This window comes from Sarcophilus harrisii, chromosome 1, assembly GCF_902635505.1.
Source record: "Sarcophilus harrisii chromosome 1, mSarHar1.11, whole genome shotgun sequence".
Classification (NCBI taxonomy): Eukaryota; Metazoa; Chordata; class Mammalia; order Dasyuromorphia; family Dasyuridae; genus Sarcophilus; species Sarcophilus harrisii.
In genome coordinates, this window is record NC_045426.1 from 430,075,327 (window position 1) to 430,102,996 (window position 27,670).

The window sequence follows — 27,670 nt, forward strand, 5'->3', positions numbered from 1 at the left end:
TTTACTAATTTTTGGTAACCCATTTAGGTCTCCTTTAAAAATCTGGATGCTATAGCACTTGATGTATATATGTTTAGTGTTGATATTATTTCACTGTCTACAGTACCTTTTAGCAAGATGCAGTTTATTGTCTCTTTTAATTAGTTCTATTTTTGCTTTTGCTCTGTCTGAGATTATGATTGCTACTCCTGCTATTTTTTTTTAAAGCTGAAGCATAATATATTCTGCTCCAGTGTTTTACCTTTACTCTGTGTGTATATCTCCATTTCAAACGTGTTTTTTTTTTTTTTCTGAGGCGATTGGGATTATGTGACTTGCCCAGGGTCACAGCTAGGAAATGTTAAGTGTCTGAGACTAGATTTGAACTCAGGTCCTCCTGACTTCAGGGCTGGTGCTTTATCCACTGCACCACCTACCTGCCCCTTAAGATGTGTTTCTTATAAACAAAATATTGTAGAATTCTTATTTTTAATCTACTCTGCAATTTGTTTTTGTTTTATGGGAGAGTTCATCCCACTCACATTCATAGTTATGATTACTATATATTTCCTTCTACCCTGTTTTCTCTGTTTATGCTTTTTTTATCCTTCTTTTTATCCTATCTCTCCTCACCAGTGTTTTGCTTCTGACCACCATCTCCCTCAATCTGTCCTTCATTCTATCAGCCCCTCACCCTTTTCTTTTCCCCATCTACACATACTTCTCTATAGTGTAAGACAGATATCTATACCCAAAAGATTGGATATGTTATTTCTTCTTTGAGCCAAATTCAATGAAAGTAAGCTTCAAACTATGTTCAACTCTTTTATTTTTTCCCTCTACTGCAATAGGTCTTTCATGCCTCTTCATGTGATATAATTTATCCCATTCTCCCTCCTTCTTCCCTCTCCTACTAGTACAACTCTTTTTTTTTTTGATCCTTTAATGTTTTTGATATCATCACATCAAAGTCAATTTATACCCACACCTCTACTATGCTGTGTTTTTTCCCCCTTTTATTTATCTTTTTGTGGTTCCATTGAGTTTTGTATTTGAAAATATAGCTCTGCTATTCTCATCAGGAAAATTTTAAAGTCGCCATTTCATAGAACATTCATTTTCCAAAAGATTATGCTCATTTTGCTTAGCAATTGATTTTTGGTTGTAATCCAAATTCTTTTGCCTTCCATAATATCATATTGTAAGCAGTAGAAACTACGAAGTCGGGTGTAATCCTGACTGTGGCTCCTTGATATTTGAATTGTTTGTTTCTGGCTGCTTGGATTATTTTCTACTTGACCTGACAATTTTAAAATTTTGCTGTCATATTTCTTGGAATTTTCATTTTGGGAACTCTTTTAGGAGATGATTGGTGTTTTACCCTCTGGTTCTAGTATATCAGAGCAATAGTCCTTAGTGATTTATTGAAAGATGCTATTCAGGCTTTTTTATTATTACTGTTTTACCTTCTGGTTCTAGTATATCAAAGCAGTAGTCCTTAGTGATTTATTGAAAGATGCTATTCAGGCTTTTTTTAAATCATAGCTTTCAGGTAGTGCAATAATTCTTAAATTAACTCTCCTGGATCTATTTTCCACCTTAGCTATTTTTCCAATGAAGTATTTTACATTTTCTTCTATTTTTTTATTTTGTTTTACTTATTATGGATGTCTCATAGAGTCATTAACTTCCACATTCCCATTTCTATTTTTAAGGAATTATTTTCTTCACTTAGCTTTTGTACTTCCTTTTCCATTTGGCCAATTTTATTTTTAAGGAGTGAGATAGACATTTTCTGAAGTCCTTCTAAGTTATCTTAGATTGAAAAATTGTTTCACGTGGTCTTTTTGTATGTTCTGTTGCTCTAGAATTCATTGAAAGGTTTGATTTAAAATAATGAATGAAACTGCAGTAGTCAGGTAACTTCCTGGCTTTTTTTCCTACCATCTTGGTTCTGCCTCTCATGACTTTTCATGCTTTATTGTCCATTAAACATAGCTAATATGAAAATATGTTTTATAAGACTTCATATGTATAATGGTTATCTTATTTCCTGTCTTTTCAATAGATGATTAAGAGTTGGAGAAATGAAGGGAATTTGGAACTGAAAATAAAAATAAAATTAAAAACCCAAATCATACAAAATAGAATGGAGTGAAAATGAATCTTGGATAAATTATTTTAAAAACTCTATAAATGCTGGCTGTTATTGTTATCATCATCATCACTATTGTTAGGGACCCAGGACAACCATTTGATTTTTTAATGTCCCAGGCACCTGATTAAAATCATAAGTTGTAGAAAAATTGCTGTTGTATCCTAAGTTAAAGAGCGTTTTCATACTAGGGAGCTCTTTGCATTGATAAAACTAAAAATTTAGGGGGGAAAGATTATTTTTTCCTACTTCTTTAGGGAGTTATTGAAAATATTTGGAACTGAAAAATGAAAATATGGGTTTATAATTATTTATCAATTTATCTATATTATAGAAAGAAAATATCCATACATATATCTTTTCAAAACTTATTTTTTATTTCCAACATATGCATAGATAATTTTCAACATTCATCCTTACAAAATCTTGTGTTCCAAATTTTTTTTCTCCCTCTCTTCCCATAATCCAATACATGTTAAACACGTGCAATTCTTATATACATATTTCTGAATTATTATGCTTCACAAGAAAAATCAGGTAAAAAAGAAAAAAAGTGAGAAAGAAAACAAAATGCAAGCAAACAACAACAAAAAGTGAAAATATTCAGTCCCCACAATCCTTTCTGAGTGTAGATGGCTCTCTTTATCACAAAACCCATTGGAACTGTCCTGAATCACCTTGCTGTTGAAAAGAACCACATCTATCAGAATTGATCATCATATAATCTTGCTATTGCTTGTACAATGTTCTCCCAATTCTATTCACTTATTCTCAGTATCAAATTGTGTTAGTGTTAAAAAAGAAAACAGACCAATAATTTACAACCTGTTAAAGTTATTTTTATCTAAGACAGAGCTGTGACCAGGGCATGGTTACAGGGACTTTGCTGAAGGTTGCTAAACTTAGTTGGATGTCAATGTTAAAAAGTGACCAAAATTACTTGGCAATCCATCAGCAGTGTAGAAACATAGCTTATCATCTAGTTGACAATTAATTTGTTAAAATAGTGTTACCACATCATGATTTTCTGTGAACTATCTGATCTGAAACTGTTCCTCCCTTCTTCTTTCTCACTATTCCTAGATGAGTAACAGCCTTGCACTAATGTTTCAGGGCCTGCCTGACCCTTCATATCCATCAATTTATCCTAGACATAGTTTGTGACATTTGCTTTAATTGCGAAAAATTCTTCTTAAAGTTTTGATCCTTGAAATCTTACCAATAAAAGCATGACAGTTATTTCCCAGGATTCTACCAGAAATGTCCCAGGGACAGAGAAGAGCAGAAGTTTATAAAATGGAGAAGGCAAGGAATATGTGAATATGATAATAAACCAAAAAGGGAAATGTAGAAGTGTATGCAATAACTTGTATAATTCAGCCTCATCCCACCCGGCAAAGCCTAGTAATGAAAACTAATCCATTTTATTAAATAAGTGTCTCAATTATCTTCTATGATTTCTGAATTTACACACAGGTAACCCAAATGAGTTACCTTCTTATATAGTACTCTTAATGGGAATGAATTACCTTTCTTTATACTGTTTCTATATAATTTTTATAGCTGATAATAGATTCAGGAGGAACTATACATTAAAAATATCTGCTAATAGAAATCAGAAACCACTCTCTGGGGTGGTTTCCCAGAAAGAATTATAGGTATCTGTCAAGAGGAAAATCAGAGACAATGAATGAATGAATGGATGAATGAATGAATGAATGAAGCACTGTGCACTGTTTGAAAAATACACTTTAAAGAAGTTCATATTCTAGAATTAAGAAGAAATCTATAGAAGGTTTAAAAATCCTCAACAGGCTGCCTTCTCCTAGTTCCCCTATTTTCTTTATCTTTTTAAAATAATGTCTCCTCTTGGATGGAATGAATTGCAAAGGATGCAATCATCAAGAGCTGTGTCTATGAATTCTGGATTTGACTTCCAAAAACCTGATAGTACAATTTAAGTATTAACTGTTAGTTCTTTTGAATCCTAGAGAAGACGTCCCAGTTTGAGAGGAGTGAAAACATAGGATGTGGTTGCAATCTGAAACAGACCTGACTGATTTTATTTCTTCATGCCTGAAAGCAGTCAGTAGAAGGACATCACTATGCAGTCTCTGCTTACAGGGATCAGTTTCTACTCTCATGTGTTGCAATTAGAGATGCCTAAATAGAGTAACAGCTTGGAGACTTTCCATAATAGCACTTTTACAAGCCTGCTCAGAAATAAATTATGACAAATACCCTCCCTTGGCAAATGAGGAACCAAATTAAGCCAGAAAACCAGGGGCTACAATCAGTCAGAGCTCAGGTCTGCACACGCACCATGAAATGGAAAATCTTGATCATTGCTAAGTCAAGCAAAACCCACAGGTCTCCAGCTCATGGTGTCTTTTTATCTCCCTTTCTTACCACAATGAGTCTGAAAAGAGGAATAGAAGTGTGCAAGAATGAATGAAGAGGGCGTAGCCAAAGAGGAAGAGGAGGTCCAAACTGGTGTCTTTTGACAGTTGCAGGTTACCTAAGGCTATATTAGCCACAAGGTCTTACTAAAGAGTGAAACTGCCAATTCTTCTCCTTCAAAGAAAAATAAGGTAATGTTGATATTTCTTAAATATTTTAAAGTTTAATATATTCTTTATTATTAAATCATGCAATTCTAGCAGATTATCAAGGTGAACACTTTTTGCTGGATGTGGTTTCTTTGCAATCAGGAGCTTTAAACATCATCAAAATGACTACCTTAGTTATTATAACTTTTCAAATTCTTCTCAAGTTAAGTAGTTTAGAAAGCAGAAGAAAATGAATTATTGCTATGAAAAAGTGACTAAGAGAGGTAGTTTTTTCCTTTCTGAAGTTTTTATGACTTGCTTTCAGGACAGAAGGAAAGCGCTATTGAAGTTTTAAGTTGGCTTCTCTTTTTGCTTCCCTTAGCTCAATCAGCACAGGCAGAGTAAAATAGCAAGCTGGGGCAATTATCAGGATTATTAATTTTTTATTGAAATGAAGTGGATCAGGTCTGTGATTATATTGGAATAATGAACTACTGGTAAGAAAAGACAAATAATAATTGTAGTTGGCATTTTTACTGCACTTTTAGATTTGCAAAGAGCTTTAAATATATTATCTCATGGGATCCTCCCAATAACTCTTGGAAATAGATGTTATTATTATCTTCATTTTATATATAAGGAAATTGAGGCATGTAAGGCATAATTGATTTATCCAGGATCATATGGTTAGTAAGTATTTCAGGCTGGTTTAAAACACAGGTTCTCCTCTATCAATATAGACCAGCAGTTTCTTTATAACTTATGGTCCTGACTTGTTCAGGGATACACAATGGAAATAGTGGTCTTAAGTTATAATAACTTATATAAGTTAATGGAATAGTGGTCTTAAGACAGAAAAAAACTGTTAACTTATATAAGTTACATAAGAAGAAAAAGTTGTATACGCAATTTGAATTCTTAGGTTAGTTGAAGAGAATATGGTCTTAATAAGCCATAGCTTATCCTAGTTAGGGCCTGCATGCAACTTCATTTTTTTAACCCAGGTCATTCTATTTCAAATCATATATTATAAATCACAGAACAAGAAGGAGAGTATGGAAGGATCGGCCTTAATCCATTGCCACTCTTTCTGCTACCCCAGGGATATAGTTATTAATTTAACACCTCTCCTCTTGGCAATCACAGGAGCTTTAATGAGGCTCCAGGAATATCAATTTCAATCCATGTCCATGAATTAACTGAGAATGAAAGGGTAGATTTACTTTCTGATTTCTTTCAACCTACATCAGTCTATATCTGTTTTGATCGAACTGACTCCAGTTTAATCTCCCAATCTAATTTCCCATTTAATTAATTAAACATCCAGGATTATGTTAATTAATAACTGGTTTCCACTTATAGACTGAACTTTAGGTGTTCTATGATAGTTTCTACCATATCTAATTTCCTTTTCCCCAAAGACCAAATTTAATCCCATAGCTAAATAATATATTATTCTTTTTTTAAAGTTACTTTTGATTTGGACTTACTACATAGAAGGAACTTTTGTGGAATTATCCTGTGTAATGATAACTCCTAATAAGATATTCTTTCTTTTTCTATTGCTATGTGACTTCTTATGGAATAAATGAACCTACAATAGCATCATTTAATTAACTAGTTTCACACATTCCTCTATGACATTTAAGTGACAGATTTGACCCTAAAATCATGATTTAGTACACTTTTGTAATAGGCACAAAAAATGGAGCTAAAAAATATTCTCTTGTATCATGTGGCCTGGAATCAAAAATAAAAGAATGCTTATCTCTCTTCCCCCACAGTATTTTTTTCTCCACTGACCAGCAGATTGTTGGCAGTTGTTTTTTGGTTGTCTCTAACCCTTTCTAACAAAAGTTTCCTGCTCTGACTTATACCCATTTATCAATTTCTATGTTTAGCTAGCCTTTAGCTTCTACAAGTCATTATATTTTAGTACATATAAGATTACAACAGACCTTGAAAAAAAACTGAACCTTAAGTCCAAAGAATCTTTGTCTGAAAACATTTTGCACATTGAAGTTCCCTTCCCTCTGGAGAGTCCTTTACCTCAAATAATTTAATTACATTAAATTGTTATCCTATCAGTTTAAAAATTGAGAATGCAAGCTCCTAGAAATCAGGAAAAAACTTTTGTTTGTATGTTTTGTGCAGTACTGGATACTAAAGAAATGAACAAATGACTTTTTATAAATTAAGTCCATGATGAGGAGTTTTCCACATCCCTATGGAAGGAGGTCCAAATGGCAGTTAGTTAGACTGGTAGGTGGGATAGTGGAGAAAACACTGAGCCTGAAGTCAGGAAGACATTAAATTCAGATTAAGTTTGGGACAGGCACTTAACCTCTGCTTCAGTTTTCTCAAATATTAAAACAAAGGGGGACAATTCTAGCATTTACCCTCCCTTCCCCTGCCTTGGGCTGTTGTGAGGATCAAATGAAATAATATTTATAAAGTATTTAACCCAGTGCCTGAACTGTAATAAGTACTAAATAAATGCGTATTCCTTACCCTTTCTCTCTTCCCTACTTCCTAGTAATCTTCCTTCACTGATTTATATAGGCAAATCACCTAATTTATAGTGTAAAATTGTTCCTTGGAACACTGAGATATGATGTTAACTGCAGATGATTATATAGGCACTAGAGCAGTATTAGAGGTTCCCAGGTCTGAAATTCAATCTACCTGCACTCTGCCACTTATTAGTGATTAGAGTTATATTTATAGTAATAAAGTTGAAGATAAACTCATACTGATTTTAATTTTTAAAAAGTAAGTTATTATACTACAGAGAATCCTTTCTTTCAATAATTTAAGAACAAATATAGAACTTTAAAGCAACCTAGTAGATAAAATGTGTATCCACATACTGACATGCTGCTGAAGCCACTTCTCTGTGATCTATGGGTGGCTTGGACACAAAATCAGCCTCTGTTTCAAAGTAGCTCAGGGTCTAATGTAAGAGATGAGAATTTATGCCTCATATGCAAGTTAACTACATAAATAAATCATAAAAGCTGGCAGTAAAAACCATTAAAAGTATAAATAATAATAATAATAAACTATGATCAATATGAATTAGTAACAATGATAGATACAAATAATTTAAAATTAGCTATAAAAGTTGATAGTAAAACCATACACATAAAAAATGACTGGATATGATCTCCAAGCAAGACAGAGAAGAATACAGTACTTTGGTGATTATAAAGAAGCCATCCTCATATAAAGACTAAATTTTTTTTCACAAAGGGTGTAGAACAATAGCTTTGGGTCAACAGGGAGAAGTTGATTAGGTGGGAGGAAAAGTTATCCAGGAAATTCATAAATTTCTTCAGGAAAAGAAAACCACAATCAGGATGTAACTTGCCCGCTGAGAACTGTGTTGCTAATTAAGAATTCTGCAGCAAAAGGAGTTTGGTTTTATTGTACTTATTCATTTCTAAAAGAAATTTAATTGTGTAAATGAAATTATATCAGAAAAGTGCTAGAGATTTAATCATTTGATTATAAAGGACTCAAATTCTGTCAAATGATTGGTAGCATGAATGTATGCTATGAATCCTAATATAAACTCACAAAGACGCCTCTTTCAATCCATCATCCAGGGAGAAGTCCTCACTAGGTAACCCGGGGATGAGAAGAGATGGGAGAAGAAGGATGAGTGGATAACATAAAATAGTTCATTTAATGGATACCAAAGGATATATAGGCACAGATGAGGAACTCATGGCCCCTCAGACTGCATACACCCAGAAAACTCTAAGAGTAGCCAGCCCAAATGAAATTTTATTGGGAAATGTTTACAAAATACATAAAAATAAAATTAAAATGTTAAATTTGTGGTTTTCTAAGCTCATATGCCTGTTTCTATTTGAGTTTGATAACATTGCTAAAAGAATTGTTTTCGTAGTCATCATGTCTATGAATTTGCTTTTTTCCACTGAATTAATCAAATTAACCAACTATTTTAGCCTCTGGTGGACACAAGCTAAGTTTCTCTGTATGCAAGGCAACTAGACTCTTATATAAGATTATATATATACATATATAATAATAAGATAAGCAATAGCCAAATCCATTCGTGTCTTATATATTCTTATATAATCTTATATATATACATATATATAAGAATATATATACATATATGTATATATATAATATATATAAGATTATATAAGAATATATATACATATATGTATATATATAAGATTATATAAGAATATATATACATATATTATATATATATATATATATATAAGATTATATAAGAACAAAGTTTTGGAAAGACAAAAATGAAAATCCAAATTCTTTGGTTATTTAAGAGATAAATCTCCCTCTATGTCTTTTCTTTCTAAAGTAAGAGCATTAGAGTAGAAAGAATCTTGGAATGAGCCCTACAACTTGCTAACTCTGACCTGTAATCAGTCAGCTGTCCTCTTTAGAGGATCTTCACTTTGTACACCTAGAAAAGAAAGCAAATCTTACTTGTACTATCTTCTCCATAGTGTTGTGTAAACTCTGGCACAGAAGACTCCTCTTCCTGAATTCAAATCCAGTCTCAGATACTTATATGCTGTGTGACCCTGGGCAAGTCATCTAATCCTGCTTGCCTCGGTTTCCTCATCTATAAAATGAGTTGTAAAAGGAAATGGCAAACTACTCTAATATCTCTGCCAAGAAAACTACAGATGGGGTCATAAAGAATTAGACAGCAACAAAGTTTTGCATAAATATGAGCTATTCTTCCTCTAAACTTGAGTGAGGGAAATATCAACTTCCTTGAAGGCAGGGTTTGCCTTTACCTCTGAATCCTCAGAGCTTAGCCCAGTTACTTGTCACATACCAGGTGCTTAATAAACATTTATTGATTGATTGATATTTGCCCTCCTATTTTTTCTATATGAGATACTTTTATATTCATTTATGCTGTAATTCACATTGAAATCAAGAAAGAGACAGTATCTAAACTCTAAGTTAAAAACGCAAATTTATTGAGTATACTGTTCCTGTGAGGAGATATAATAGATGCAGAATATAAGAAATGATTCTTGTCTTCTAGGATCTTTCAGGTTAATTAGATAATAAATACTCAAAGGAAACAACATATGATATGTCAGACTAACAACACTGACATGTTAGAGGGCTATAAAAACTCAAAAGTGGGAAGACCTCATTCAACTAGATTAGATGGGGGAAGAGAAAGAGAAAGAGAGAAGAGGGGACAAGGACAGAGACAGACAGAGAGAGACAGAGATGGAATTTTAGTTGAGCCTTCAAGGAACTAGTAGGATGCAGTTCAAAAGGAGAGGTCATCTTGAGTGGAAGAAAAGTCATAAGCAAAAGCCTAGGGGCAAGAAAGAATATTGCACAGATCAGAATTCTAAATATTAATGGTTCACAAGAAAGGAAAGATTTAAGGATCAGAGATCATATCATCTATTTTTCATATACAATATTAAGCTAATGAAATATATCTGGAATATGAAAGGACTGAAACTTGAGATCTTAATTTTAGATTTAATTCTACAGTGAACTAGTATGTGATTTAATATGTCTACATTCTGGATTTTTAATTGTCTAGATGGTTTCTGTATAGGTCACTTGATTTTACAAGTATATAAATTTTTTGAGTCTTATTAATAGATATTTTAATCTTTTGTATGTAGGATGAAGGTTTTTATGAAAAGCTTATCTAGAAGTATAAAACAAAAAATTGGTCTTTACCTAGGCAAGAGTAATAAGCAATTTGTCCCAGGCATCAATATCCTGGAGGTGTGTTTTCTCCTCCAGTGATCTTCTAAGTCAAAGTTTCTTAAACTTTTTGTTGCAGTTCTATATGGGGTCTTATAACTGAATATAGTGGCCATGGAATTATGAGTTATTATCAGTAAATGTTTGATTTGCATGTGTGTGTGTAGTATGTATATATTTGTACTATATAACCAGAGTCATGTAAAAATTTATTGGGCAAAAAAGGGGTTGCAAGTAGAAAAAGTTTCAGAAGGTTTGCTTTAGCCTTCCATTTCCACATTTCATGATCCTCCACTGGCTTCACATTGACACTTTCCAAGAGTCTTCTTGTCCTTTTTTTGGAGCTTGTATTTCCCTAATTTCATGTCCTCTACCTGCCACTTCCCCTAACTTTTCCTTCTCCTAAGGATTCAGAGATGAAATATGCTGATTACTATGTAACATGCCAGATTTACTATGTAACATGCCAGATTTACTATGTTAAATGCCATATTTTCTAGGTGACAACCAAACCATCCCTTCTCATGGAATAACTCTATCTTTGCCCCTCAAAAATAGAATTATGGTTTTGTCATGGAGTGAAAAGAAAAACTGCCTAATATGTGGAAAGGAATATTTACAAATTATTTCATTTATGTGTTATTTTTCTTAGGTTTTCCCAATGGATTCTCTAACAGCATCAAACAATAAATTTGCTCTTGAGTTTAGCAAAAAACTAGCTGAGTCAGTTGGGGATAAAAACATCTTTTTTTCCCCCTGGAGTATTTCTACTGCTTTGGCCATGGTCTATTTGGGTGCCAAAGGTAACACTGCAATTCAAATGGAACAAGTAAGTTGTAACATTCACTGATGGCTTTCAAAAAATCAAGGATGTAATTTGCTTTGAAGATGTGATGAACTTCTCATAAAATATAAGCTTCTTGAGAGTAGGAACTGTTTTTGTTTTTGTCTTTGTTATCCCTTGTATTATGCACATAGTAAATGCCCTAAAGAATAACAAAAATTTTCAATAATGCCCCTTAAAGAAAAGATAAACTAGTGCTAATTAATTAATTTCTAAAGTTTTATTGAACATCTTGCCGAAAGTCATACCAGCTATATGCAACAAAAGGTAAATTGGAAAAACTTCTTTAACTACCACTATATCAATAGAGGTACATTGAAGAACTTTGGGTCTTGAGAGAATAGAATTATGACCAGAAAAGTACAATAGAGTCTATGACCAGAAAAGTACTCAATCTAAATGGAAATCTAGATCATGCCTACTACATTAACATTTACATCTTGGTAACTTATTCACAGTGCTACCATTCAAATTTATCTTATATGACATTTAAGCTTTATCTATATACAGAATGTGATTGTCACTAACCCATTATCAATAAGTGAAAACATAAAGGAATATGGTCAGCTACTGCCTAAAGAAATCAAAATATAATAACAATCTGTGCAATAGATGTAGATTTAGCTGGGGGTGTGACTCTAGCCCACTTGACAGAAGGATACAGTAGAAAATTGCTCTGATGTTCTATTAAAAGTTTTCGTTGTGAATCCTAGCAGGCTCAGCTTGCAAATTGTGTTTTCCCATGATGAATAAGGTGTCTAATGTAAGCCTCTCCCCAAATGAAAAAAATACTTTTTAGCCCTTATGTTTTAGGAATGAACATCATTGTTTCTTTTTACATTGGCCTTGGCCCAGGTTATGGAGACAGAGGAGGGGGAATAAATTAACTTCAGTCTTAGAATGGACATTGGTTACTTTGTATCATTTCCTTTTAGCTCACTTGCATGAGGTCTGGGAACCCTCATCTCATCCACATCCTTCCTGCTGACTTGTAAAGGAAACACCAAGATAGGGACAGAAGACATTAAGGCAATATCAACTAAGCCACATGGAGATGCTGAACTGAGACAATCATGAGAACAAAAAAGAAAAAACCCAGCACTTTATCATTAAAATGTACATGAGGCAGAGACATTTCCTTTGTATATGTAGACAGAACTTACAGCCAAGACTTAGGTTCATTTTAAAATAGCCATAAGTGAAAGTGAATGATGAAGAATAAAATAACTCCACTTATAAGGCTACTTAATTCTATTAATCAATGAACAAGATAGCTGATTGAAAAGGTAATCATCTCTTTCCCGATTGAAATGAAGCAATAAAAATTATTGAAATCAGGAAAACAATAAATCCAATTAAACATTGATTTTATATATGTACCTTTTGTATTCTTATGACTCTCAAAGAATTCTTGACTAAAAAGTCATACTATCTACCTAATATTTCATTTTTATGATACAGTAATCATTTTAACTAAGTAATTTTAGGTAATGTCTAGAATTATATGTATTGTATAATTCTTTTAAAAGATTTTTAAAAATACTTATTCTTTTAAGACATCCCCTAATTTTATTTCTGCAACTGTAATTACAGGTGCTTCAACTTAACAAAATCACAGGAGCTGAAATAACGAGTCCTCACTTTGAGAAGAAGAGGAAGACGGTATTTCCTATTTTCCCCACTGGAATAGTATTATTATTATTATATAGATTTTAGTCAGTTTCTTAAGCAGGCGTGCTTAAGAAAGACCCAAAAAAAAGAAAAGAAAAAAAATCACAAACTTGTAGAAGTACATGTTTCAGAATCTTCAAAAGTTTGGTTTCCTTATTCTTGTTTCTTTGCCTTTTATCCTACTCTCCATCAACTTCTCTTTACCTTAAATTCATTTTCATCTAGTTTTTGAGAGTCTAAGGGCATTTGTAAATAATCATTCAATGACTTCTAAAATTTTTTTCCAAGCTAGCTAGAGGTCATAAGGAAGTTCTTACTCTTCTAGTCAAATATTTTCAGTGTCATTTCTTCTAGTAATACTATCAGAAATATGACAAGCAGAGCTGAAAACACCAAAGTATATCTTAAGCCTTGTAGATGTATATAAAAATCCCATATTCTAATAGTTTTCATTTAAGAGTTTTTAACATACTCCTTATCTTCTGAAGGAACTTAGCCCAAACAAGGCAGAAGGCATACATTTTGGCTTCCAGGCACTCATCTCAGAAATCAACAAGCCTAGCAATGCCTACTTGCTGAAGACTGCCAACAGATTATATGGGGAAAAAACCTACCCTTTTCATCATGTAAGTATATCAGTTTATTGAGTCTGTGATTTTAGTTATATATAGACTCAAATCCCACCCAGAATTCAAAGTCATAAGGGTTTACCTGAGAATCAGATCAGAGAGATTGTGTTCTGGTTTTCCAGCTTGTAAACATCAAAAGCAGCCCATATCCTCCTGACTTCAAATCCAGTGTCCTATATATTTTCCATGCACTAAGTACAATATTCTTATTGAATCAAAGTAAAACAGATAAATAATAGGAATCAGGAACAATATAGACATTAAGATCAGTCTCCCAGGGATGGCTGCTTCTGAGATGAATTCCAAGTGGAGGTAAGGTCCCTAAGTGAGACCCAATGTTTTGTTTTCAGTGAATTTCTTTTACCTTTCTTCTACTATGTCGTATTTCTGAGAGCACCTGGATATTGATAACTCCTAATGGCTGGTCTAGAGTCAGGAAAACCTGAATTCAAATTTGGCGTAAGATATGAACTAGCTGTGTGACACTGGACTGGTCACTTAACCTCTGTCCTTCCCAATTTCCTCAATTATAAAATGGAACTAATAATAGCACCTACTAGCCAGTGTTCTCTTGAGGGTCAGATAAAATAATATTTGTAATGAGCTTATCACAATGCCTAGTAGATAGTAGGATCCTAACAAAATCATGTTCCCTTCCCACTGATAATGCTCTAGAAGAGCTATCTCTATCTAGGGAACACATGAGAAAATCCCATATTTCAAACTATATCCAAGGATCCAGGCATCAAAAAAGCCCCTGGGTGCTTATTGATGCTATTAAATGGAATTTGCAGAGAATCCCAGTTCTCACTTTGGTTTCTATGGTGGTTATAAGAACCAAAGGAAAATCTCCTACTTTCTTCTCTTGTATAGGGGGCAACCCAGAAAAATGTTTCCCCTTTTAAATCTATACATAGTTATTGTCCTAAATAAAAGAGAAAATGACAGTGGAATAGAGGACAGAAACAGTGGATAAATTGTCTTCCCTCCTTTCTGCTTAGCTGAGTAAGTGACTTTCTAGACCTGGAGAGGACAATAAAACCCATTGGGGTCAAAAGGTAGAATGTTAATTAATCAAATGTTTGATGACTTGAATATAATGTATAGTCTGACATAAGAAGTTTCTTAATGTGAATTGCCTTAATGAATAAATATAGATGCTGAAAGCTAGCTTTACCTCTATTTCCCAGGAATACCTGGAAAATATGAAAAAATATTTTGATGGAGAGCCACAATCTGTTAACTTTTTGGAAACTGCAGACCAAATCAGGACAAAAATCAATTCCTGGGTTGAAAACCAGACTGAAGGTTAGTTGAAAAACTTGATTCACTCACCTTTCACTAAGCAATTATTAGTTGAACTTTTATTTACCTATTATTTCAAATAGAATGAAAAATTGGGCTTAACATTTGTCTTATTTTAGGTCTTTTATCCAAGGTTCAAACTAACTAAGATCAGAAAGGATCATAACCAGAAAGTTGGGCACCAGATGATACATATTTGGGCCATGGCAACCCAGGCACATAGCCTCCTAAGGTGTAGAAATGCTATGCTATGTTATATGTTATATGTTATACATTGGAAACATGTACTCAGAAAAAGTTAAAGCTCATTGAAAATGAAGAATATATCATTTGCATGTTCCTGTGTTTCCTTAATTTGTTCCATGGAGACATGATAGAACCTCGCAATCTTTCTCATTCTACCTATGTGCAGATTATAAAAATCAGAAGTCGTCATTAATTTGAAGCTTTAATCCATTAAAAAAAAACTTAAATTAACCTCCATTTCATAGAAAAGTATTTTACCTACTTTTCTTTTATTAAAATCAGATTTTAAACATGTAACTAATTTATAATTTATGAATGAATAAGCATCAATTAAATAATAAGAGCTATCTGAAGGTCTAAGCAGTTAAGTGACTTGTTAGTGATGACCTCTGGTGGCAACTGCCAGCAATAGTATTTGAACCAAGCCTTTCTTGTTCCAGGGTAGTTAGGAGCAATGAACAGACTGCAGGGTGTGTGTGTGGTAGGGAGGGGGGGAGAATCAAGAATACTCATCTTCCAGAATTCAAGTTCTGAGTCAAGGGAAGTCACAGGAACTGAGTCAAGCCTCAGTTACTTACTAGCTGTGTGATCCTGGACAAGTCACTTTAGCCTGTTTGCTTCAAGTTCCTCATCTGTAAAATGAGCTGGAGAAGAAAATGGCAAATCACTCAATTATCTTTGCCAAAAACCCCCAAATGTAGCTACAAAAAGTCAGTCACCACTGAAAATGATTAAACAACAACAACAAAAAAACAACATTCCTTGCTCTAGGGGTAATGAGCTAGTTAGCAACTTCACTAGACTGTCTTTCTTTCACAGCAGCTTTATGAAATCCAGTTTGTTTTACAGATGTATCAGAGAAGGGATGAAAAAGAAAAAGAAGTTGGTAGTACAGATAAGAAACAACTTCCTATTTGCAAACAAAAACCTTTCATATTTGTTTTTCAACCTGAAAGTTTCCATTTAAGGGAACAAAGAAATATAGAAAGTATAACTGTTAAAGACTAATTCGGTTGTGGTCTTTTGTTTCACATCTTAGTAAGTTGACCAATTACTGTGCTGAATTAAAATGCTTCTTCTTGAAGGAGCTGGTATCCCTTACCAACTGGTATAGAGATCTCTTGTTGCCAAGCTAGTTAATTAAAGCCTTATCTTAAAAAAAAAAAAAAAAAAAAAAAAAAAAAAAAAAAAAGAATGATAGTGATGATGGATATGTTGAGTTAGGAGAATGGAGTGGGTATAAGAACCGACTGAGGGGTTCTTATGGCTTTTATCCAAGAGCCTCTAGTGATTATTTGGACCCTTCTCACTTACTTAGGAAGGTTGAGAAATACCAAGTGTTGACACTGGGGATTTTCCGAGTTGACTCTGTTAGCAATGGACCTTTGGGAACTCAGAAAAAGCTAACTCTTGTGCTCATGTATATTAGAAATATGCTGAAAGATAAAAAGGACTCAGGAGTGTATGTTTATTTGTAGTTATTTATGATTCTTGCAAAAAATGGAAGACCCACCCAAAGGCTGTCCCTGGGCTGATCCACACTTAAAGATGTGGGAATGAGCCTTTTATTTCCTTATCACTCCAATTGACTGGGGATGAAGAAGTTGACAACTGTTTTGGTCATCCTATTGCATGTTTCTCCTTACATGTTCCTCCTCCCTCATCATATGATCCATATTCAAAAATGGGGGGAAACTCCTTTAGGAAGTAGTTAATATTAATTAATTCATTAAGCATACACACTCACTGCTTGCAATTGTCTTTCACCTACTTCTTATTTGGGGGTGATTTTTTTATCAGTTTATCAGTTCAGGGGCTCAATATTTTTTTTCTGAGGCAATTGGAGTTAAGTGACTTGCCCAAGGTCACACAGCTAGGAAGTGTTAAGTATCTGAAGCTAGATTTGAACTCAGGTCCTCCTGACTTCAGGGCCAGTGTTTTGTCCACTGTGCCATCTAGCTGTCCCCAATATCTTTTTTTTTTACAATAATATTCAAGACACTACATTAATTCCCAAGCAAACAAAGAAGGTAAAAAGCATTCTTCAACTTTGAGGAACTCTGAATCCAATGTTCAAGGCAACATGTAAACAAGAGTGAAAAAAATAAATGGGAAAAAAAAGGAACTAGAATTGAGGGATTGAAAAATGATTTCTTATAAAAGGCAAGATTTTATCCAGGATTTGAAAGAATCCAGGGAAGCTCAGGAGCTAGAGATGAAGAGGGAGAGATGGAGTATCTTGTTACAGGAATAATAAGGAAATGGAGGAGGGGGTTTCAAGTATAAGAAGACTAGAAATGTTAGGAGAATGCTGGGTTATTAAGAGCTTTGGATCACAAAAATAGGATTTTTACATTGGATCCTGGCAATGATGGGGAACCACTAGCTTCTAAGTAGGGAGGTGAAATGGTGAAACATGCTTAAGGCAGATCATTTTGATAGCTAAGTAAGGGATGAATTGAAGTAGGAAGAGACGTGACTTCTCTCCCTATACTGTACTGTTTCAAAACACAAATAACTCTTTCATTTTCTGCTGCCTTGATGAATCCTTCTCTAATTTCATGTACATTTAGACTCTGTGATCTAGCATCACTTTCCCCAAGTCAAGCTCACCCATGGAAATTTGCTGTCTGATAGAAAATCAGAGGTAACTGGTTGGCAAGCTTCTTCTTTTGGAAGTCAAGTCATCCATTCATGATAGTTTTGTGAGAATCCCCAGAACACTAAAGAACTCAGGGTGCTCATGGCATGATCACCTGTTATCTGGCTAAGGGGACCATGAGAAAGCCACATGCTAGAAACTCTAGCATGGAGTTTCTAGGACCTTCTGCATGAGCTGTGGTACCCAAGTACTTCCTAAGTACTATAAGTGCCAGAGTTCATTCCCCTTCCTCCTCCCCCTTCTACATTCCTCCTATCCCTTTAGATTAGGCAGATTGCTAAAGTATAAAACTAGTATAGTATTTCCTTTTTAAAGAAAAAGAAAATAAAATACCAAAAATGAAGACAAGAAACCACACTCTAAAAAACTGAGTCACTTATAAGTTTTCAATCAGCTTAATTACTTTGTATTCAATAGAAATTTTTTTACTATTGTACTATCTTTTATTTTTTCCAATCAAAATGAGAATCAAGATCTGAATCTATGACTTTTTTCAAGAATTTTTTTTCTAGAATTTCTTAAAGACTTTAGGCAAAAAAGCAGGATGACCCTAGCCTTACTCTCTCCTTTCTCTAATAAGTCCTGATTACTTTAAATGCAGGTAGGTACATGTTTTTTGTAGTCAAAAAATCAACTTTCTTGCTTTTCCAGGAAAAATTGTGAACCTTTTACCAGATGATTCTATTGATTCCATGACCAGATTAGTTCTAGTGAATGCCATCTATTTCAAAGGAAAATGGAAAGAACAATTCAATCCTAAAGATACTGTAGAAAAACCTTTCAGAGTAAACCAGGTGGGTACCTCAATTTGTTAATGATCAATAATCCTTATAGAGAATGGTGAATGTGATTCAATTCGATATTAAAATCTTTTCCACACTTTCTACTTATGTTTCTCATTTAATGAAGGCATAGGATATTACATTTTTCACACCAGTGTCCTGTGATCCTGTGAAATATACAATTTCCTTATGCCACAACACTGTTCATGTGCTCCCTCACATCAACACCAGTTTTGAGAAAGCACAGAGATAGACCAGTCTCCAGGACTGTGCTCTCAACAATTAGCCTGGGTACACCTGGCCTCTCCCAGCCTGATATGATATCTAGGGATAGGAGATTCAAGACAAGGAACTCCCAAATGAATGAGATTACAGATCCCTTTGAGAGAAGATAAGAGTTAGCTACTAGAAACCTAGTTTAGAGCTTGGGCTGATGAGAGGCACTCAGTGAGGGCATATATATGTGAATATATGTGTGTATACAGATTATACATAGTATATATACTTGAAAATATACAAATAAACACACATCTATAAATATATACTGTATATAACTTATAAAATAAATAAGTATGTTTGCATTGATGTATGTAACTTCATATAATATCATGGAATTTTATATTTTCATGCAAAATATTTTTACATGTAAAATTTTAAAGCAATTTATTTTAAAGTAAAATAATTACCTAAATAAATATATATATTTCCTTACTTTGGACAGATATTTTGAGAACAAAAATGGATTTGTTCTGCTTAGTTTAAAAGGTGAAAAATTAGAGAAAGATGTAGAATTTGTAGAAAGGAAAAAAACATACCACATTCTGCCATATTATTTTATTTATTTACATTTTAAATTTAAAAGTTAACATATATTTGATTCAAGAAATCTCATCAAAATTTAAAATTTCTTTCAAAAGTAATTGTGGTAGAAATAAACAGTTAAGTGAAATGCCAAACACTTGCTGAGATGGAGATTGCATTTGATTAAATTAATAAAAGGATTTTGACTCTGGAATTAATAATGTGAACTTGAGGTGAAAATTTTAAAAAATTATTCAAAATTTGTTTAAAATTTTAAAAAAGTTAAAAAAAACACCTTTAGTTCTTTTCTGTCTTTATGCCTAGTTCCATAATAAAAGCACTTACATAGTACTTTGCAATATGCTTTACATGTGTTATTTCATTTGATGGTCCCAATAATTTTTTGAATAATTTTACAGAATATGCAATATTTTACTGAATACATGATAATTTCACAGAAGAAGAAACTAAGGCAGAGAGAAGAGATTTGAACTCAGATCTCCCTAAATCAATCCAAATCCTAGTCCTTTCCTCCCCAGGACATACCTGTCTACAATACTTCCTTCTGTTAAGACTTTGGAGTTTCTTTCCATTAGTCAAAGAGTGCTGAAAATATTATATCTTTGTGAAGCTTTCCCTGGCTAACTTCAAAAAAGAATTGCCTCTTACTTATTTTGACTTGCAATATGCATGAATATTAAAACTATTTGCACCAATAGGGATTAGGAATGAATCAATAATTTCATAAATATAGAGAATTTCTGGATAAGGAAATCTCCCCTAACAATGTAGGTTGGAACCTACTCTGCCACTTACAATTGAGAGGTCCCAGAACACTGACTTACTCAGGTTCATGAGCCAGTATTAATAACAAGTAGAACTTGGACATAGACATTCATGGATCTGAGGACAACTGTCTCTTCACTACACTTTCCTGCCCTTGTAAGATAGAAATGATTTCATTTTATTTGTAGGAAAAGCTAAGTGGCACTATAAATGAAGCTGAGCTTGGAGTCAGAAATTCTCATCTTCCTGAGTTCATATCTAGCCTCAGACACTTACTAATTGTGTGACTCTGCACAAGTCACTTAATCTTGTTTGCTCCAGTTTCCTCATCTGTAAAATGAACTGGAGAAGAAAATGGCAAACCACTCCTGCATTTTTTGCCAAGAAAACTCCAAAAGGGATCATGAAGAGAAAAGCATAACTGAAATAACTGAGCAACAGAAATTTATAGTTTGTGTTCAAGATTATGGCACTTGATCTTGTAAATGTTTTCAGGAATCTAGATCACAGTGTCACAGGTTGAGGCTGCCATATAGAGTTTGGCAATTCACATTTCTTTTCTATGCTTTTAGCATTTTAAAGCATGAGCTCCAAGAAAAAAATATGTCTAATTCATTTCTATGCAGCAGATGGCATAGTGAGAAATTGAGAAACAAAAATGATGAAGGATTAAAGAATTTGGGAAAAAACATTTCAATGATCTTAGCATTTGTTTTTAATAGGAATAAAATTGTTGTATATGTCTTTTTAACAGACAACAACGAAGCAAGTGAAAATGATGTCAATGAAATGTAATCTTAAAATATTTCACATAGAAAAGCCGGACGCCAAAGGCATTCAGCTTGATTATGGCAATGGTGACATTAGCATGTTTGTTGTGCTACCAGATGATATCAATGGCCTAAAAGAGGTATGTATTATTCATAATGACACAGTAAAGCAGAATTCAATATTTCATTTGAACAGAAGGAATATAAGAACTGTGACATTTCTGGTCATATATTCAACTAGTCACAGATCCCATCTTCAAGTACTGAGTCTCTGGATCAGGCTGAATCTATGCACATGACAGTAAATTCCAATCTACTTTGTGACTCATGAAGAAGTTAGCATAAGCAATAGAGATTTGGTCCTTAATGCCATTCTCAGGGCTATAGAGACCCCACACAACTTTTAGTCAGTTCAAAGTGCTGTGTGACATTTTCTCATTTGATACTTATAGCAATTCTATGAAGTAAGTGCTCTTATTATCCCCATGTTACACATGAAGTATCTGAGGCACCTAATAGGCTACTAAAATGATCACTAGCTGTCTAATTATTATTATTTTTTTTTTTTACAAAAACTATGAACTAAAATTATGTAATTTGCTTTTTAAGATATATATATTAAATTTAAATTAATACAGTCCAAAGTATAAATTCTTATATATCTTTTTTTCTGAACATTCTTCTACTTTTTTCCTCTATATTTTAATATTTCATGACATAGAAAATATTTTTATATAAACTTCATAACACATGAAGTATCTTAGGTACCTAACAGGCTACTAAATGATCACTTGCTGTCTAATTTTTTTTTACAAAAACTATGAACTAAAATTATGTAATTTGCTTTTTAAGATATATATTGAATTTAAATTAATATAGCCCAAATTATGAATTCTTACATATCTTTTTTTTCTGAACATTCTTCTACTTTTTTCCTCTATATTTTAAATATTTCACTGGCACATTTTCTTTTCATTACTATCACTATCCACCCAATCCTTTTAAAATTTTTTATATTTTTCCAATTACATGTAAAAACAATTTTTAGCTTTTTTAAAGTTTTGAGCTCCAAATTCTTTCCTTTTCTTCCCTCTTTCAAGCAATTTGATATAGGTTATACATATGCAGTCATGCAACCTATATTTCTCTCTTAACCATATTGTGAAATAAAACACACACAAAAAACTAAAAGTATGCTTTAACCTGTATTCAGATTCTATCTCTTCTTTCTCTGGGGGTGAATAACATTTTTCATCTATAATTCATTCAGAATTTAGGTAGAATTGTCATTGTGTGTGTGTGTGTGTGTGTGTGTGTGTGTTCCACTTAGCCTATTATGACCAATGAATATTTTTCCAAATATATAGATCTGATTTTATTTGTGTGAAAAGTATTTTATAACTATGTTTATATAGTTCATGGGTTTGTTTTAGCAGGTAGAATTCCAAATATTTTATATTATCTAGTTGTTTTAAATATAGTTTCTCTTTTTTTCTTTTCCTGCTAGAATTTGTTAGCAATTTATAGAAATACTGGGATTTATGTAGGTTTATTTTTATCCTGCAAATTTGCAGAAGATTTTATTTCAACTAGGTTTTATTTTAAGTTTATTCTCTATTCTTTTTTAAGTATACCATCATATCATCTGCAAAGGGATAGTTTTGTTTCCTCATTTCCTACTTTTGTTCTTCTAATTTCTTTTTTCTTGTTTTATTAGTATAGTTGGCATTTCTAACACAATATTGATTCATAGTAGTGATAATGTGTGTCCTTGCTTTACCCCTGATTTTATTGGGAAGATTTTAGATTATCCCTCTATTACTTCGCACACTTGTTATTCACAATTCTCTATCAGGCAAAATAAGAGGCTGAATGTCCAATGACATCCATAATACAAGACCAATTTCAAAGACCAATGGAATTAGAGGATCTAAAAATGTATTTTAGATTTTATTATTTTATTTTAGACTTTATTATCATACTGTTGTCAATTGGATGTCCAAAAAAAGGAAAGGGAAAAAATCATCTTGGTATTAAAAAGAAAAACTGATTTTAAAAAACGTTATGTTCAGGGCAGCTAGATAACACAGTGGACAAAAAGTCCTAGCCCTAAAATCAGGAGGACCTGAATTCAGATCCAGCCTCACACATTTAATACTTACAAGCTGTGTGATCCTGGGCAAGTCTTTTAACCCAACTGCCTCAACAAAAAGGTATATTCTATTCATATCCTTTTTTAGATCATAATAATTTCTTGGGTAAAGAAATGTTTACCATTCCCCAGACTGAACTCTTCTTTATAACAAAATCAAACAATTAAGATAAAGATAAAAAAATTAAACTGAGGCACCTGAGACTACAAGACATACTATGCACACTATTATATTAAAATACTCCCTATAGTCCTGGGCTTCTCTTATGAGAAAAAAGTTTTAGTATCAGTGCAGGGAGGCTACATTTCATCATATGTTTCCTGAACTTTCCCTGGATTTTCAGTTACTCAGAGCTGAACTCCATTTGAGAGGGTTTTTTTTTTTTTTTTTTTTTTTTTTTTTTTTTTTTTAGACAGCTAGAGTTCTGTACAGTATTCTGGTTCTGCTTATTTCATTCTGTTTCCGTTTGATCCATTTCTCCATGTTTCTCTTAATTCTTCATTTGCTTTATTTCTATCTTCACAAAAATGTTAATGTTCACATACAAAAGTTTTTCAGATATTCCCTAGCTAATATAAACCCATTTTGTTTCCCCTTCTTTGCAACCTTTGGGTAGCAAACTATGGATATTTGGGGTCATATAATGCCTTTCTATTTTCTACTTTGCTGAGGCTTATGCACAGAAAAATTACTAGTCAGAGTGTGGGCAATATAGTTACTTTTCTTGCACAATTTCAAATTCATCTCCAGAAGTGTTGAACCAGTGTAGAGTTCTATGAACAGGGAATCAGTCTTTCCACAGTCTACCATTACTGGCTGTTCTTGTTTTTGGTGTGAAATTTGCATGGTGTGAAATAAAACCTCAGAGTTGTTTAAATTTGACTTTCCTACCAGTGATTGTTTTCAAATAGGCATTCTTTGTTTTCAGTTTTGGAAATTGTTCCTATCAGCCACTCGTTATCTATCAGGGGAATGATGCTGTTACATATTCTTGTCATTTCTAATATCTTCAATAGTATATTTTTATCAGATATATATGCAAATGTTTTTCTCACTTAAATTCCCTATTTATTCTATCTTCATTAATTTTTAAATTTCTAAATAGTTATATACTGTTATCTCTGCACTACATTAATTATGAGAGTTCATAGATTAAATATGTTCATTTTTTCTTAAATTTGCAAACACGGATTTTTCTCTCCCTCCTTTCACCCTTAATTCCCCCTCAAAAAAACAAAATCCTTGTAACAAATATGCATAATCATGAAAACATATAATTCTATATTTGCCATGTCTAAAAGTATATCTTATTTTGTATTATAAGTCCATTACTTCTCTGTTGGGAGGTGGGTATCATACTTTATTATTAGTCCTCTAAAATCACAGTAAATCAAATGTGTCTATCAGAGCTCTAAAGTCTTTCCAACTTGCTCATTGTTACAATATTATTGCTATAGTATGAATTGTTCTCCATGTTCTCCTCCATCTCTGCAACTGTCCTTGTAGTCATTTTTCTTTTTAACATTACTGAGCACATTTTTTCTTTTTCTTCTAAAATTTTGTATGATCTATTATTTTGTTCCATTCCTTTAGCTAGAAAAGACAATCACTTATGGGAAACTGAATGAATGGACTCATGAAGACATGATGGAGATGTATGATGTGCAGCTCTATCTCCCCAAATTCAAGCTAGAAGAAAGCTATGACCTCAAATCAACTTTGAGCAGCATGGGGATGAGTGATGCTTTCAGCACAAACCATGCTGACTTTTCAGGCATGGCTGAAAGAAAAAATCTATTCTTGTCAGAAGTTTTCCACAAATCTTTTGTAGAAGTCAATGAGGAAGGTACTGAGGCAGCAGCTAGCACAGCAGATGAGATTTCATTTCGGATGAAACTCCCCTCCATAACATTTAATGTGGATCACCCTTTCCTATTTTTCATTAAGCACAATAAAACAAACAGTATTCTCTTCTATGGAAGAGTCTACTCCCCCTAAATGTTGCCTCTCACTCACATAGTAAAATTAACTTCCAGCTCTAGAAATGCACCAAAAGATGGGAATATTCCTTTGACTTGGAAAACTCCTTACCCACTTGGCTCTCCTTTATGTATCTTAGTTAATATGTCATGATATAAATAATTTTGAATTGTGGCATGTTATAAAAGTTGCCATCTTTGAACACAGCTAATCCTTGCAACTATAATTTTAAATTTATAATTCTGGTGTTTCTTTATATACTATTATGGCAAACTGCATTGTCAGTCATTATCTTCTTTTAATATTTTGTTTTATGACATTTGGGTGACTTAGGCATTCTTGATCTATAGATCTAATATTGTGGTAATTATTTACTGGATCCTTTATCTCTGCTCTGCCTGTTTAAAAACTATCCATCCATCACTTAGCCAAAGAATTAAGAAAAAAAGTAATCACCAAAGTCTTTATCGGGTGACACAGGCTCAGGTATATCAATTTATTAAGTAATTCCTCAGAGCTATGCCCCCCAAAAGCAAGATATTCAAAAATGTCAGTTGATTTTTCATTATATGTTATAGACAAATCTCTTCCCTTTTTTAAATAGATGTAAGCCTTTAAGAAAACGTATTGAATAAAATGTATGTTCTGACATTGATTAATATCAGCCAACTAAGCAAGCATTTGTTGAATGCCTATTATGTGCTAGACACTGGCCCCAGATGATGAATCATTTACTCAGAGCACTTCCTGAAGCACATTGCCTAAAGTGTGGGTGGAGGTGTTGTAAACTCTGTAATTGCTGTCATTAGCAAGATGGACAAAATCACTAACATCTTGAAATACTATAGTTATTATTATTCATATTCTTGAGTAGTATTATCCAAATTCTTGTTTTTGTGAAAAAAAATTTCTAATTTACAAATGTTTATTAGTGGTTTTATCAGGTAATATTCTATTTCTGGAGGCCTACTGAGGTCTATTAAATTGCCTTTTCTCCCTAATTAATTTTAGGAATGTAAAACTGTTAAATATCTTTTATTTGTAAAATGTAAATATTAGTCAAATGTCTACCCTACCATTTGAATATGTGGGCAGCTGTAATAGAAAAATAACTCCTGAAGACAACATGGTGCTGTATTTTAAAATGAAATTTTATTGTTATTGTGTCACAGATACAATTTTATAGATTTTTAAACATGCTTTATTTGTACATCTAGTAGCTTCTATTAATGACAGTCAAATAAGATGAATAATTATTTTATCTATTATTGTGGCATTTCAATCAATTTTAATCAATTAAGGATTTTATATCATTTTGGTACAGAAGTAGAGATCGATAATGCAATGACTACAAGAAAAGATAATCAGACAAGAGTAAAGAGAATATCTAGGAAAAAGTCATTTAAATGGACTCAACTTCAGAAAAGACCAAGTCTATTTTGGAAGAGTAAAATAAATTGTACCTTTATCAAGAATCACATTTTATCTTGGGAAACAACTCCTTGTAATATAGCTCTAGGGAGGGAGTACAAAAAATATTATTATCCCCATTTTATAATTGAGGAAACAGGCTGAGAAATGTTCAGGATTATACAACAAGAAATTACCAGAGTTGAGATTTGAACCTAATTATTTAACTTCAAATCCCAAACTAGGTGATCTATCAAATAGAGTGAAAAACTTAAAACCTGGAAGACTCAAGTTAAAGCTCCACCTCAGATATTTACTTAATTGTATGAAACTGGACAATTTACTTAACTTCTCTCAGTCACAGTGTCCTCATTTTTACAGTAGTACTAATTACAGAACCTACTTCATAAGGTTGTTGTGAGCACCAAATGAGATAATATATATTAAAAACTTTGCAAAACTCTCTAAGTGCTAAAGAAATACTTATTTAAGTTGAATCATTGTTGTATTCTAGAAAGACTATTGAAGTTGGAATCACATAACCAGAGTTCAATTTTTTGGAAATCACTTAATTTTATTGGCTTATTGCTCCACTATCAATAAAAGGTTAAATCAGACTATCTATAAGATCTCTTTCAAGCTTTCATGATGAAGATACCTGAAGCCTAATAAAAAATTTCACTTTCAAATATAGGACTTAAGAAAAGCATTAAAAAAATTAAAGAAAAATCATGAGAGACTCAATATAAACCGTTTCTTTCTGGGAAACTTCTAAGAATTTTATTATTATTATTGTTATTGTTATTATTAGAGCAGTTAGTAGGATTCTGCATAGAGAAAAGTCACAGGAGTAAGTTGATTATGATGGAATAATGTGAAAAACAACAAAGAAACAGATGGACAAGAAAGAATGACACAATAGGAGAAGGGGAAAAGGGAGAGAAAGAATGAGAACATACATCTCATATAAAAGGCATTCTACAATGGAAAAGAAATGGTTGAGGGGATATGACATACTTGAACTTTATTCTCTTATGAGTGTGTGTGTGTGTGTATGTGTGTGTTTGCATAAACACACACATTCATTTGGGTATAGAAATATATCTTACCCAACAAGGACGTAGGAGGGTAAAAGGATAAAAGAAAAAGGACAGTTCTTAAATGAAAACGAGATAAAGGAAAGAAGTGGTCAGA

The 27,670-nt window shown here is 32.9% G+C and overlaps 1 protein-coding gene across 1 annotated transcript; it reads left to right on the plus strand.

Annotated features, from left to right (window-relative positions):
- The first annotated feature begins 4,483 nt into the window (after positions 1-4,483).
- Positions 4,484-27,093, plus strand: SERPINB10 (serpin family B member 10). Its single transcript, XM_012541233.3, has 8 exons — positions 4,484-4,725; positions 11,090-11,266; positions 12,875-12,943; positions 13,441-13,578; positions 14,772-14,889; positions 18,446-18,588; positions 20,918-21,073; positions 24,680-27,093. Exons 2-8 carry the CDS (start codon positions 11,099-11,101, stop codon positions 25,082-25,084), a joined length of 1,197 nt encoding a protein of 398 aa, XP_012396687.1. The 5' UTR covers positions 4,484-4,725; positions 11,090-11,098; the 3' UTR covers positions 25,085-27,093.
- Positions 27,094-27,670: the final 577 nt, after the last annotated feature.